This window comes from Gastrolobium bilobum, unplaced genomic scaffold (assembly GCF_033153095.1).
Source record: "Gastrolobium bilobum isolate Gb01-03AN ecotype WA unplaced genomic scaffold, APGP_CSIRO_Gbil_v1 utg1863, whole genome shotgun sequence".
Classification (NCBI taxonomy): domain Eukaryota; kingdom Viridiplantae; phylum Streptophyta; class Magnoliopsida; order Fabales; family Fabaceae; genus Gastrolobium; species Gastrolobium bilobum.
In genome coordinates this window covers 330,808-344,459 of record NW_026898976.1, presented here as the reverse complement: position 1 = coordinate 344,459, position 13,652 = coordinate 330,808, and the positions used below count along the sequence as shown (strand labels likewise).

General features: G+C 35.8%; 4 protein-coding genes across 5 annotated transcripts; 2 read left to right on the top strand and 2 right to left on the bottom strand.

Annotated features, from left to right (window-relative positions):
- The first annotated feature begins 120 nt into the window (after positions 1-120).
- Positions 121-4,249, top strand: LOC133286046 (serine/threonine-protein kinase AFC3). 2 transcript variants are annotated; one of them, XM_061483385.1, is made up of 12 exons: positions 121-369; positions 478-604; positions 1,130-1,156; positions 1,244-1,397; positions 1,497-1,545; positions 1,939-2,053; positions 2,223-2,314; positions 2,412-2,559; positions 3,177-3,241; positions 3,332-3,429; positions 3,631-3,736; positions 3,827-4,249. In XM_061483385.1, the coding sequence occupies exons 1-12, from the start codon at positions 277-279 to the stop codon at positions 3,962-3,964; spliced, it is 1,212 nt and encodes a 403-aa protein (XP_061339369.1). In that variant the 5' UTR covers positions 121-276; the 3' UTR covers positions 3,965-4,249. The 2 variants fall into 2 exon arrangements, with proteins under 2 accessions (XP_061339369.1, XP_061339370.1); XM_061483386.1 differs by lacking the exons at positions 2,223-2,314; positions 2,412-2,559.
- A 2,067-nt stretch (positions 4,250-6,316) lies between these two features.
- On the bottom strand, positions 6,317-8,383 carry LOC133286036 (putative pentatricopeptide repeat-containing protein At3g15130). The gene is given in 3 exon segments (XM_061483375.1): positions 6,317-6,421; positions 6,423-6,728; positions 6,731-8,383. Coding segments are annotated over 3 exon segments (2,064 nt in total).
- Positions 8,384-8,385: 2 nt separating this feature from the next.
- Positions 8,386-10,008, top strand: LOC133286016 (pentatricopeptide repeat-containing protein At2g20540). The gene has a single exon (XM_061483349.1). It carries the CDS (start codon positions 8,386-8,388, stop codon positions 10,006-10,008), a length of 1,623 nt encoding a protein of 540 aa, XP_061339333.1.
- A 149-nt stretch (positions 10,009-10,157) lies between these two features.
- LOC133286035 (tRNA (guanine-N(7)-)-methyltransferase) lies at positions 10,158-13,063 on the bottom strand. The gene is made up of 2 exons (XM_061483374.1): positions 12,949-13,063; positions 10,158-11,185 (listed from the first exon to the last, which is right to left on the bottom strand). The coding sequence occupies exon 2, from the start codon at positions 11,168-11,170 to the stop codon at positions 10,403-10,405; it is 768 nt and encodes a 255-aa protein (XP_061339358.1). The 5' UTR covers positions 11,171-11,185; positions 12,949-13,063; the 3' UTR covers positions 10,158-10,402.
- Positions 13,064-13,652: the final 589 nt, after the last annotated feature.

The following is a 13,652-nucleotide window of genomic DNA, read 5'->3' as shown; positions in this document are numbered from 1 at the left end:
AAAAATCCTAATTTTAACTAAAACACATGCTTTGTTACGAGGTCAAACATTTTCTCCTAAAAATGAAAGTATAAAATAAACTGAACCCTAACGCATGTTTGCTTAACATTCGCACCTCAACGAAAATCCTGTCTCCCTGCGATCGCAATATTCACCTTCGCCACGATAATCTTCTGCGGTTCTCTTCACCATTATAGAGCTGCGATTTCAGAGTTCAATACTAAGAGATTTAACGTTCTTGTTTTTACCTAGAAAATTGTCCTCGCAGATTTGTCAATGGTATCTGTCGAAACAAAAGATATGGAACGGAAGCGGAATAGGAAACGGCCTCGTCTCGCGTGGGATGTACCTCCTCCACCACTGCCAGAGGTTACTTCAATTTCTTAATTATTTTTAGGGTTTCTTTCTTTGCTCTATTTTTTCTTATTATAGCCTTACACGGTTGTGCTGTGCGTGCTTCATAACCATTTATTATAGGCGCAAAGGGCTCTGGTGGTGGCTGGTGAAGAAGGAATCGAAAAAAGGCATGCCTCGCCTCCAAAAAGGGATGACGATCGCGAAGGACATTATGTCTTCAATCTTGGCGAAAATCTCACACCTAGATGTAACTTCATTGATTTTTGCTTCTAATTTATTGTTTGTTTCGATGGCTTTGGAAAATTAAACAATTTATATGCGATTGTTTTTCTTGTTTTTAATGCATGCTTCGAACAAGCCATCACCGGTTTCTGTTACTCTTTTTTGCATGCTGTGTTACTGCAATTTTTAATTGTTGCTTTGTTAATGTCTTCTATATACACTCACACATGCAAACATATTGCTTGTAAAAGTCCCTTTCTTTTTTAGCGCTCTATATTAATCTGTTGAAGGTCTCTTTTTTTATTGGTTGTGTTTACTAGTTATTAAGTTTTGCTTACCATCAAACTTTTTGGTTATGTCGTTCGGTTTCTCTTTAGTTCTTGTATTTCAGCATTTGGTCATACTTGATACCATTCACTCACTTCTAATACGATGTTTAATCTGTGATATTCTGTTATCACTCATCCAAGTTGCATTGTTTTTTTTGTTTTTTCCTTTTCTCTTTATCTTTTTAAAGCAGTGGTTTTAATATTTTTCGTACTTTTAACAGATAAAATCCTCAGCAAGATGGGTGAAGGTTAGCGGTCAAGTGCCCTCTGAATACGAGATTTTAATTTTTTTTGTGACTCTGCTTGTGTCATTCAGCATATTGCTAGTGCTGTAGGCACATTTGGTCGAGTTTTGGAATGTTGGGACCGCCAAACCAGAGAATACGTGGCTATCAAAGTAATTAGAAGCATACGGAAATATCGTGATGCAGCGATGCTTGAGGTTGATGTGCTTCAAAATCTAGCACAGAATGATAGAGGAAGCTCAGGGTACAGATCTTACAGAGTAAAATGGCTGCTAGAATTTGGTCATTGCTTATTATATTAAGGGATGACTAACATTCACTGTATCACAATTATTCTTTGCAGCTGTGTGCAGATCCGAAATTGGTTTGATTACCGAAATCACATATGCATTGTAAGTAAGCTTATAATATTTCTTTCAACAAAATGTTTTCCTTGATTTACTATATCCAAGAAGTTTCTTTTGAGAAAATTTGATAGAGTTCAAGATGTATTTACTATTTTTTTGGGGGGGTTTAATTTTTGTATTATGAAATTGGATGTAATGATTGGATTTTGAATAATTTTTCATTTCGTATTTTCTCCGTTGATGCCTTTATGTTGTTTTGCTCTGCTTCTTTCTGTTCAGGAAGGATAGGTGATTAATCCCCATTCATGTTGCTAGTGAATAGAGTTGTTAAGTTTAGCTATAGTGAATTGCTTTTATATTTGTCCATGTGGGCTTTATTCATAGATATGGGAACTAAGCGGAAACATTCCTTTCAATGCATTTTAATGGTGTTGTCAGGTCTTTGAGAAGCTTGGACCAAGCTTATTTGATTTTCTAAAGAGAAATAAATACTGCCCATTCCCTGTGGATCTTGTTCGGGAATTTGGACGACAGCTTTTGGAATCTGTAGCATGTCTGTGGATTTTTCTTGGCCTTCAGTTTATCTCATGTTTTATTCTTATATCTCCTTACCATATCCAACCACCTCCTTTTCATTGGCGTGCTTTGTTTGTCCAGGGATACATTGTGTCTTGGTTGTGTCTACTTACTTTAACTTGCTTCTTGTGCTTTATCATATTCAGATATGCATGAACTACGCTTAATCCACACTGATCTGAAGCCAGAAAATATACTTCTTGTTTCTTCTGAATATGTAAAGCTCCCTAGCTGTAAGGTATTTAGCATTTTTGGATGCAAACATAATGACGGTTTTGGATTTGGGTGTAGACTCAATTATAATATATTTAAATAAAATGATTGGATTGGTACAGAGGGTTTCCTCAGATGAAACGCAATTCAGGTGCTTGCCCAAGTCTAGTGCTATTAAGCTGATTGATTTTGGTAGTACTGCATTTGATAATCACAACCATAGCTCCATTGTTTCTACAAGGCATTACAGAGCCCCTGAGATTATCCTAGGTAACTAAATATGGTTTTGGCTGGTGAGAATGTGTTTTACTTGTTTGTCTATTGCCCTGTCTGAGTGCAAGTGTGTAACATAGAAGACATGTGGTGCTCGGGGAAGAAAATTCTGGATGATGATAAGGAGAAGTGTTTTTACCCATTGAAAATGTTATCAACAGCTTACATCACAGCATCTCTGGTTAAATTGTCCAGGATCACTTCCCGTTTGATTTTAGCTTTGTACTGGAATCTGTAATGACTAATGAATGCCATTTTTCTTATTTAGATCGTATTTGTTCCATGATGATTACATTGTTATTTATTTTCTTCTCTTTTATCATTTATTACCTATTCTTTAAGGATTGATGTTTATATGAGGCTAGAAGATAAAAAATAATAGAATTTCCAATTCTGTGTCATGTTGATGTAATGGTGCCATTTAGGACTCGTTATCTGGGTTATTTACTTGATTGAGGCTTTTTTTGACTAAAATGAAATTAACGATGGGTTATTTACTTGATTGAGGCTTTTTTTGATTAAAATGAAATTAACGAGACTTCTGGGTCTAGCATATAATGTGCACTTATTCTTGTTAAATGTATTCTAACCTGCATCTGAATTTATAAATGTAGGTCTAGGGTGGTCATACCCATGCGATTTGTGGAGTGTTGGATGTATTCTCGTCGAACTATGCTCGGTTGGTGTTTCCATCTATCAAGATATATTAGGGCATGGTTTGAATCTGGAACAGCTGGTCTTAGTGTTCTAAATGTGGAACTTTTGTCAGGGTGGAGCATTGTTTCAGACTCATGAAAATTTGGAGCACCTAGCAATGATGGAGAGAGTTCTTGGACCTCTTCCCGAGCACATGGTTCGAAGGTCCAAGTAAGTAACGAATTTATTGAGTGTGCTCTAATTTTTCCCATCCAATATGCTAACTGGTTTGAGTTACATCCAGAGTGACAGTCTTCCAAGTAATGAATAATTATCTGGGAATAGCTTAAAGGCCAAAGCCGATTAATAATAGTTGAGTATGCTAAGTTTATGTAGTAACATCTTTTTTATCCGTTTACTTGACATATGTAGCCGAGGAGCAGAAAAATATTTCAGGAATGGATCGCGACTAAATTGGCCCGAGGGAGCTGTTTCAAGGGAGAGCATTCATGCAGTGAAGAAGCTTGCTCAACTTAAGGTTTGTTGTGTTTCCTCTTTCCCATAAAAAAATTTCCCTATTCTTTTTTTAATTTTTTTTTGTAATGACCAATTATTATGCTTTATGCAGGATATTGTATCACGTCATGTGGATTCGTCTAGGTCCTCTTTTACTGATTTGTTACATGGCTTATTGACGTATGATACGACTAAACGTCTAACGGCTCGTCAAGCCCTTGATCATCCCTTCTTTAGAAATCCAACTTAAGAAGCCAAATGCTTTTTGTTTTAGAATGATGACTCCCAACTTAAAAATTGTCAGCTGCAGAGGGTCCATCTTAGTTTAAATGTATCTATTATTTATTCATTTTTGTGCTTCAGTCGCGTTAAAATTAGGGTGTGTTTGGTACAAGAGAAATTTTTTAGTATCCAGGAATCACGATTACTGAGAATACATTAGAAATTGAGTTTACTTGGAATGTTACGAAAAATGTGTTTGGTTCGTTAAAATATTACTGGGAATATTGGGTAAAGATTACTGATCTCATGTTTGGTTTAGAACGAAATATGACTTGGAATATGAGGTTATTTTACAAAAATAACTTCATACTATTTTTACTTTTGTAATTGATAGATTGGGTCTATTTTTTGATGTGTGTTGGGGTATTTTTGTCTTAAAAATTGTTGTGTTTTTTCTTTACTTGGAATTCTGAATTATTATATTATTTTTGGTAATCTGAATAGTGATTTTTCTCTGTAAATCAAATTACCGGTAAACTTTGGATATCTGGGAATTGGTTTTTATTATTTTTATCAAACATGGTCTTTGACGTTTACCAAAGAAGGTTTACCAGTAGTTTTTTTTGATACTTTTGTACCAAACACACCTTTATACTTTATCACTTTTCGGTCTTTGCTTTCATTTTGCTCACTCTTTAAAATTCCAGGATTCAACCTCACCTGCGTTATCTTTAAACCCACCGCTGTTTGCGTTTGAACGGGCTGTATGAGAACTAAATTAAATTGAACATAGTTTATTACTGCATAGGAATTATGGTGTGCTCGGGAAGGTTACAAATAGAAAACAACTCGTGAAACTCCAACTTGGAAGGGGGTTGCATTTTTACGAAGTTATTTATTTTCATTTATTTAAATCCGTGATCAGAGCAGTTTTATTATTACTTGGGGTTCGCCCCCTTCGAAATGTGATAAATGTTAAAAACTATATTTACCGAGGACCGGGTTTGTGGTAAGTTCATTTTAAGTATTTTGCTTATTGTTTTATTTTGAAAATGGAAAGTCTGACCTAATTTTTTTTATTTTTTGTGAAAAAAAGAGAGAATACTGTCGTGCTTAAGCTGAGGATCTTACATAGATAACATGCATATTGTTTACTCACCTGATATCTACTTACTCTTTCTTATGGATGTTTTAGGAGCTTCTTTGTCTTACCAGAGTGTATGGTTTGTTTGAAATCAGTTTTAAAAAATAATTTTTTGATTTTCAGAAAAAAAATAAATCCTTTTGGTAACGTTTGTTTTGTGAAAAATATTAATTTTTTTTTAAATTAAATTTAGAGAACATGTTTGTATTGTTTTTGTTTTTAACTTTCTAAACAAAAAAAGTATAGAAAATATTTGTTTCCATAACTATTTTACAAAACAGTTTTAAGACAAAAAAAATCAGAACATAATGAAACCAACCCCTCTTTGATTGTTGTTTTTAAAAACAGTTTTTTAGTTTTCAGAACAAAAAAACTCGTTTGGTAAGGTTTGTTTCGTAAAAAATGTTTTGAAAACTATAACTGTTTTTTTGTTTTTAGAATCAAATTTAGAGAACATGTCTGAGTTCTTTTTGTTTTTTGTTTTGGTTTTTAACTTTCAAAAATTAAAAAATATAGAAAACAACTGTTTCCATAACTATTTTATAAATCAGTTTTAAGAACAAAAAAATTAGAACACAATCAAATAGACCCTAAATTTTTTTGTTTTTGTTTTGGCCCTTCAGTGTACTAACAAAAATATGCATCTTAATACGAAGTAACATGCAAGTATATTTAATTTATAATTTTCATAATCATATATTATAGTGATATAAGTCATCGTATGATAATAAGTTGAGTGAAAGCAAGAAATGATCTATTTTCTTTAAATTTTTTCTTGACTTACTTTGATGTTTTAAAGACATACATAATTATTTTTAATTATAATTAATATTATCAGTTTCACCTTTTAATATCTAATTCAATTTCATTTTAAGAATCAATTTAATGAAGAAAATGTGGAAGTGAATAACCAATTGACATATTTATAAATGAGAGATTGATGTGGTATAATGTATTTCAGGACTAAAATAAACATTCACTCTTGTTTCTATTTATTTAATTAATTACAGCAGAGTGTAAATTTTCGTTACTATTTGTTCTATCAGCTTAATTGTAATCTGTCAAAATGATAGTAATTTTCATCTTCAGTAAAATTTCCTATCTCCGCTCTGATTATATCATAAAATAAGTGCAAGAAATGTCATTTGGTTATAATCTATGACACTAGACATTGATTCAAGAAATGATACTATGATAGTATGCCACCCATCAAGAGAGGGTGTTAATTATTCGGCTTCACCAGTAATCTCCACACGAACACAAGCCGTTCTCAAATCTGTGAAACCTATTTGCATCTCTCACCATAAATACAATCTTCAAAACCTGTGATAAACCCTTTTAATGAATGTGTATGGCAATCACCACAAACCCTCAAGTTCTTGAAAATCCGAATCATCTTTTCTCCTTTTAGCCCACCACCAGCCAAAACCAACCCAATAGCTAATTTCTCGCTATGAACCCTCAAACTGTCCACATTTGACTCTTCCTCAACATCATACAAAGCAAAATTTACGTTATGAACATAGCCTATTTCTTCTTTCATCCTCTTCTCCATTTCTTTCAACACTTCGTGAACTTTCTCTATAAGTGGATGTGTTCCATCTCCATTGTAGAAAATGTGGATTTCCTTGTCTATCTCTAATTCTGTGCCCAACTACGTCCTGCCTCTTTCTTCAATCCCTTTCTCTTCATAGCATCTCTTATTTTTTCACTCTCTTTCCAATATCCTGCATCAGCATATATGTTTGACATCATGACATGGTAGACTGGATTATTACCATCCAAACTCAAAAGTATCTCTCCCACTTGTTTCCCCATCTCAACATCTCCATGCATTCTACAAACACTTAGCAATGTCTGCCATATACCAACGTTTGGCTTCAGGGGCATTTTCACAATGAGATCTTTTGCTTCCTTTAAGCGTCCAGCTCTTCCAAGGAGATCAACCATGCAAGCATAATGCTCTACTTGTGGTTTTCTCTGCTGATTGTTACAGAAACTAGAGAAGTATTGTTGACCTTCTTTGATGAGTCCAGAATGGCTGCAAGCTGAGAGCACTGCTAAGTAAGTTACACTGTCAGGTTCGATTCCATCCACTTGCATTTCAGTGAAAAGTTCAACTGCTTTATTCCCAATACCATGTTTTCCATAACCAGTGATCATAACTGTCCAGGAAACCACATTTCTTGCCGGCATTTCTCTGAAAAGTGCATCTGCTTGATCTGTTAACCCGCATTTCATGTACATATCTAGAACTGAGTTTGCCACAGATATTTCTAAACCATACGGGACTTTGATGGTATAAGCATGCATTTGCATCCCCTGCTCCACAAGGGCAAAATCAGCAAATACACCTATGAGACTCGATAGTACAAACCCGTCCACTTTATGTCTGCTCTCTCTCAATTGCTGAAACAAGTCCATGGCTTCTGGCAAATTGTCTTCTTGTGCATACCCAAGAATTAGTGTGCTCCAAGATATCACATTCTTCTGTTCAATTTGACTGAACACCATCCTAGCTTCAGCTATGCGCCTGCTTTTGACATATAGATCAACCAGAGCAGCTGCAACTGCTGATTGAGCCAAATAAGGAAATCCTTGTCTGATTAATGCAGCATGGATTTGCGTTCCTTCTCTTATTGCACCAAGACAACTACATGCCTTTAACGTGCTTGAGTATGTGTATTCATCAGGAACTTCCCCCTTCTCTTGCATTTTTCGAAAGAGATTTAAAGCCTCTTCACCATTTTTTCCGTGGGTGTATCCAGCAATCATTGCATTCCAACTTATAAGATTTCTTAATGGCAGAGTGTTAAATACTCGGGCAGCCTCACTAACCCTACCACACTTACAGTACATGTCAATTATAGAATTTCCCACAGCAGGTACCCAATCAAAATTAGATTTTGCACAAACCCCATGAATTTGAGTTCCATTCTCAGGGATGCCCAAAACCCCTGATGCTTTTAGACTCGTAGAAAGTGTGAACTCATTCGGCCTAACAGCTGAACGACCCATTTTAGAGAATAAAAGCAACGAGCTTTTGGCATCACCATTTTGTAAATGGCCACATATAAGAGCTGTCCAAGAGACTACATTTCTTTGGGGCATTCGATCAAACACCGAACAAGCAAGGTTCACATTGCCACACTTAGCGTACATAACAATGAGATCATTGTTTAAAGCCAAAACATGCCCAAATCCTAGTTTCTCCACAACCCCATGTACTTGCTTTCCCTGATCAAGCAAACGATGCTTCGAGCACTTGTTCAGGATCTCAGTGAATAGGTAACGCTCATTCATCGATGCAAACGAGAACTACCCAACTTGCTGTTAGAGAATTCGAAAACCGCTTCGTCACCGCCTTGAGAAACTGCGTGAAAATAGCGGAACTGAGGAAGATTCATGCCCACATTGTCAAGCTCTCACTGTCACAGAGCAACTTCTTGGCCACAAAAATGGTGGATTTATGCGACAACTTGGGCGACGTAGATTACGCGACCTTGCTCTTCGAACAACTAGTTGAGCCAAACGTGTTCTCCTACAACGCAATCATCAGAACCTACACACACAATCACCAGCATTCCCTAGCAATCACTCTTTTCAACCAAATGCTGAGACATCCAACGAAATCAGCTTTGCCTGACAAATTTACATTCCCGTTCGTGATAAAGTCGTGTGCGAGGCTTCAGTGCCATCGTCTTGGCCAGCAAGTTCATGCGCAAGTTTGCAAATTTGGGCCCAAATCACATTCTATAACAGAGAACGCGCTGATTGATATGTACGCGAAATTTGATGATTTGACCAATGCATACCAAGTGTTTGATCAAATGACTGAACGAGACGCAGTTTCTTGGAATAGCCTAATCTTTGGGCACGCGAGATTGGGGCAGTTGAAGAGTGCAAGGTCGCTGTTTGACGAAATGCCTTGTAGGACAATCGTGTCTTGGACAAGTATGATAACCGGGTACGCTAGAACAGGGTGCTATGTTGATGCATTGGACATTTTCCGCAAGATGCAAATGGTGGGTATTGAACCTGATGTGATTAGTATTATATCTGTTCTGCCGTGTTGTGCACAGCTTGGAGCTCTTGAGGTTGGGAAATGGATTCACATGTACTCGGATAAAAATGGTTTTTTGCAGCAGACTGGTATATGTAATGCACTAGTTGAAATGTATGCAAAGTGTGGTTGCATTGATGAAGCTTGGAGCTTGTTTGAGAAGTTGATTGAGAAGGATGTGGTTTCTTGGAGTACCATGATTGGAGGACTAGCTAATCATGGACAAGGTTATGCTGCAATTCAACTCTTTCAAGACATGCAGAAGACACTAGTCATTCCTAATGGGATAACTTTTCTTGCTATTTTGTCAGCTTGTGTTCATGCAGGCTTATGGAATGAGGGATTGAGATATTTTGATGTTATGAGGTTGGATTATCATATAGTGCCAGAAATTGAGCACTATGGTTGCCTAGTTGATCTTCTGGGACGCTCGGGATGCGTTGATCAGGCTCTGGACACAATATTGAAGATGCCAATAAAGCCAGATTCAAGGATATGGAACTCTTTGTTAAGCTCTTGCAGGATTCATCGCAATCTTGAGATTGCTATTATTGCAATGGAACAGATTTCAGAGCTTGAGCCAGAGGAATCTGGGAACTATGTTTTGCTTGCTAACATATATGCGGAACTTGGCAAGTGGGAAGGTGTATCAAATATTAGGAAACTAATAAGAAGCAAGAGGATAAAGAAAACGCCGGGGTGTAGCTTGATTGAGGTCAACGATGTGGTTGAAGAATTTGTATCAGGTGACGATTCAAAGACCTTTTCACAAGATGTCTTTTGGATCCTACAAGGACTGGCTTTACACCAAACTAGAGCCAATGATTTCATGGAATTTGAAGAAGATGCGGGTCAAGTTTTATAGTAAAATTATCTAGTTTGACGCTTGTTTTTTAGTTTAGCGAGTTTGCATGATTAAATCTAATTGCCTTGACCATAGAATTTCGCTACGCGTTCACTTCAGAAGGGATGAATCATATTGAAGGCAAATATTTACGAACCAAAACTGTTACTAGTGACGACAAATCGAACTGGTTGAATCGGGAACTACACTCTCCATGATACATTTTGCTTTCAATATCGAAATGGTTTAGTTCAACACGAAAATAAGCACATATAAAGGAAATAAAAGATGGCAAAGACCATATAATCTTTGTAAAGCTTACTGTCCACCAAAAAAGTAGCGAGATCAATCCAATGCCTAGCAAATAGCAACCATGTATTGTGATTTGCACCACATTATATTAAGCAGACGAAGTCTAGGATGTTTGATCAGATGGCACAATGCGTCTGTATACAGCCTGGAAAGTTTGTCCCCCATTTCTAGCAACCTTTTGGCCTTCTTCAGTTGCAGAACATAATAGCTTCACAACTGGATCGGCTTCAAGTTCTATATCAGTCAAGGCTTCGAACATAGGGTGATTCTCCATACAAGACTTCATCCAGTCCCCAAGTTCTTCTACGTCTGTTATTGTGTATATAATTCCACCAACCTCAAGAACATAAGCATACTCATCTAGCAAGAATGGACTAATAACCCGACGGCGATGATTCTTCTCTTTAAAATGAGGATCAGGAAACAAGAAAAACATCTTTGATAGTTGTCCTTTCTCAAAGTAATTGGGGATGTACTTCATGGAGTTAGTCCGCACCACGGAAACATTTTGGTATTGACCTGGATTTGCAACCCTTAAAGATGAAATCCGTTCCTTGACATATTCACTCACTTTATCTCTAAGTTCCATTCCAATCATCAGTGTTTCTGGGAACAGAGTGGAAAGACTGATAAGCAGACCTCCAAAACCACAGCCAATATCAGCAAACTGGATCTTTCTGGAAGTATCTGCTTGACCAGACGGTGGAAAGAACTGAGGGTAATGGAGGGAATAGTCAACGTGACAGGGGGATATTGGCACAGGGAAGTGAGAGTCACTCAGTGGATTGCTGTGTGCTCGTGCTCGATAGAAGCGCTTTCGAGGCAATCCAGTTGACTTGCTGATAGTTGGATTTACCACAGTCTCTGGCATGTCTATTTATTCAAACTGCAGTATAGTAAAAGCCAGAATTTTCAGAATCAAGACGATATACACTGATAGTAGATAAAGAAACATATTGTCTATTATAATACCGAAGTACATAATACAGGCGAAAAACTTTGAGCAAATAACAAGGTTCCATCACTTTTCAAGTTATTGATTTTCAATCAGGCATCTTAGTTTACACTTCGCACATCAACAGAAAAATGAAGAATACGCTAAGATCAGACCTTAATATGAAGCAGGTCGAAGATTAAAATTTAGAAACGAGTTTCATCTAACCTACTAAACTGAGATACCTGTACATATTAAAGTACACCACAAAATTTATGGTCAGTTTTCGTTGTCTTCATATTCAATCCGTTATTTTAAATATTATCAGCGAGGTTTCTTGGAACAGAAAAACAAAGTAAATAAATATAGGAGGACTCAATATAAAAGAGCAAATTAAATAAGAAATGCAGGTTCAACCACAACTGGAATGATTTGGTAAACACATTACAAACTAAACTCGGTCTTGTCTTATTAGCAACCAAGAAAGCAAGATTAGGGGGAAAAAAATGCATATTTCTAAATGAATGAATGATCATCAAGTTAAGATGAAACAAAGGCCATGGATCCCTTCGTGCTGCAACTTATAAAGTACTAAAATTTATTTAGCAGGTAGCATAAATTGAAATCGTATCAGCCAAGGAATATCCCCATTATTACGAGTAGATTGTCTGCGTATGCATATTTCAAAGCATACATACATGCGTCGACAGATTCGTTAATTTCTAATTGAAGTATAAATCGAAAAATCTGAATAGCTTAGCCATAGTCTTCCAAAAACAATATTGTCTTCCAAAAAGAATGCAGTAAGATATAAACTTGCTTTAAGGAGGCTTGAATAGTCATAGTCAAGACCCAAAATTCACAATGATTAGTTGTAGATAGTTAAACATAACTAATTCTATGACTCAAGAATACCTCAACAACACAAATTACAAAGAAACCAACTCGGTTCCAATGCTTTTCTTATTATGTTATAATTATTGATAAAAAATTGGACGACTATTTCAATAAACTTTGAAGAATCGAAATGTATTTCGGTATTTCCTACCTATGGAGTAGCACAGGTACATAGAAAATCATATAAAGAGCGTGATTAGAAGATACGAGAAAAGATTGAGAACTAGAGAAGGTTGTGAAAATGATGAAAAGGACAAGAAAAAACACTTTTTTTTTTTGTCACAAAATGTTTGGATAAAATAAAGAGCGTTTGAAAAGAATTAAAAAATAAATTATATCCAGGAGTTGTTCATTGTAACTTTTGTTTTTGTTTTAGGCCTTTGGGCCCTTTCCATAGCCAAAAAAAAAAAAAAAACTACAAAATTACAATGTAATATTGCTCGATAAAAAGTATATAAATTTATCAAATAATAAATAAAGGACCCAAGTAAAATGCTATGTATTTGATGTAAATAATTAAAAACTGACTGACAGTAATTTGAAGATAAAGGTAATTGAACCTTGTTATGTTTGTGGTGTAGGAATTACGGCGAGCACCTGGTGTGCATATTAACATGCATGACATTCCACACAAATGACATAGTGAGCATCATACAATACTTGACACGAAAAACAAAACTCAATTTTACTCAATAGCGAAGTCAAGGGACGAGGAACAAGAACCGTAACCAATTTGCTACAGAGAATAACTGATCGCAATCACAAAAAAACATTAAAATCAAAAAAACAAAAAGGACATTTGGGATTGATTAGGTTACCTAACAAAAAAATTTGGAGTCACTTTGCTGATATTGAATGCAGTCACTTTGCTGAGCTTCCTGCGATATCGGTTTTTGCAGTAACGAAACGAAGAGGGTGAAATGGAAACACAATGAAGCAGAGTGGGGAGAGAGGGAACAATGTGTTTGGGCTCGCATGTTATTGGATCTTCATCCTCACCTGCCCAAAATGTGGGCCTGTTATATTTGGTATTGGCCCTATGTTTTTTTGTTGTACTTAGTATAGTTGGAAAAAAAAACAGGAAAAAGCATTTAAGAGAAGGAGAGATTATACATACTATTGAAAATTTTTATAACTTTTACTATTAAATTAATTATTGTTGATTTCTGCCAATTTAGTTATAATTTATTTGGAATTAAAAATTAATTAATAAGCGTACCCAATCAATTATAACTGTTAGATTGACATAAATCAACGGTGATTAGTTCAGTAGTAAGAGTTGTAAAATTTTTCAGTAGTAATTGTACCGTCCCCTTTAAAATATTTAATCATCACAAAATACCGCCCACCAAAAACCAAAAAGTGGATGCCACAAAGAAATATAATAGCTCATTTTCCCTTTCGTCAGCTTGCTTGATAAACGAGTTCTTTGATACTGATTTAGATGCTTGACTTTCCTTGAATATTCAAAATGTATCTATTTTGTGCTTTGATGCCTCCTGGTCGTTGGTTTTTGCTGTTA

Bases quoted from the DNA above. Each gene is read 5' to 3' on its own strand.
- LOC133286035 (XM_061483374.1), bottom strand. From the start codon at position 11,170: ATGCCAGAGACTGTGGTAAATCCAACTATCAGCAAGTCAACTGGATTG.
- LOC133286016 (XM_061483349.1), top strand. From the start codon at position 8,386: ATGCAAACGAGAACTACCCAACTTGCTGTTAGAGAATTCGAAAACCGC.
- LOC133286046 (XM_061483385.1), top strand. From the start codon at position 277: ATGGTATCTGTCGAAACAAAAGATATGGAACGGAAGCGGAATAGGAAA. The intron at 1,398-1,496 runs GTACAGATCTTA...TATTCTTTGCAG, and splicing joins AATGATAGAGGAAGCTCAGG to CTGTGTGCAGATCCGAAATT. The intron at 2,315-2,411 runs GTATTTAGCATT...GGATTGGTACAG, and splicing joins TAAAGCTCCCTAGCTGTAAG to AGGGTTTCCTCAGATGAAAC.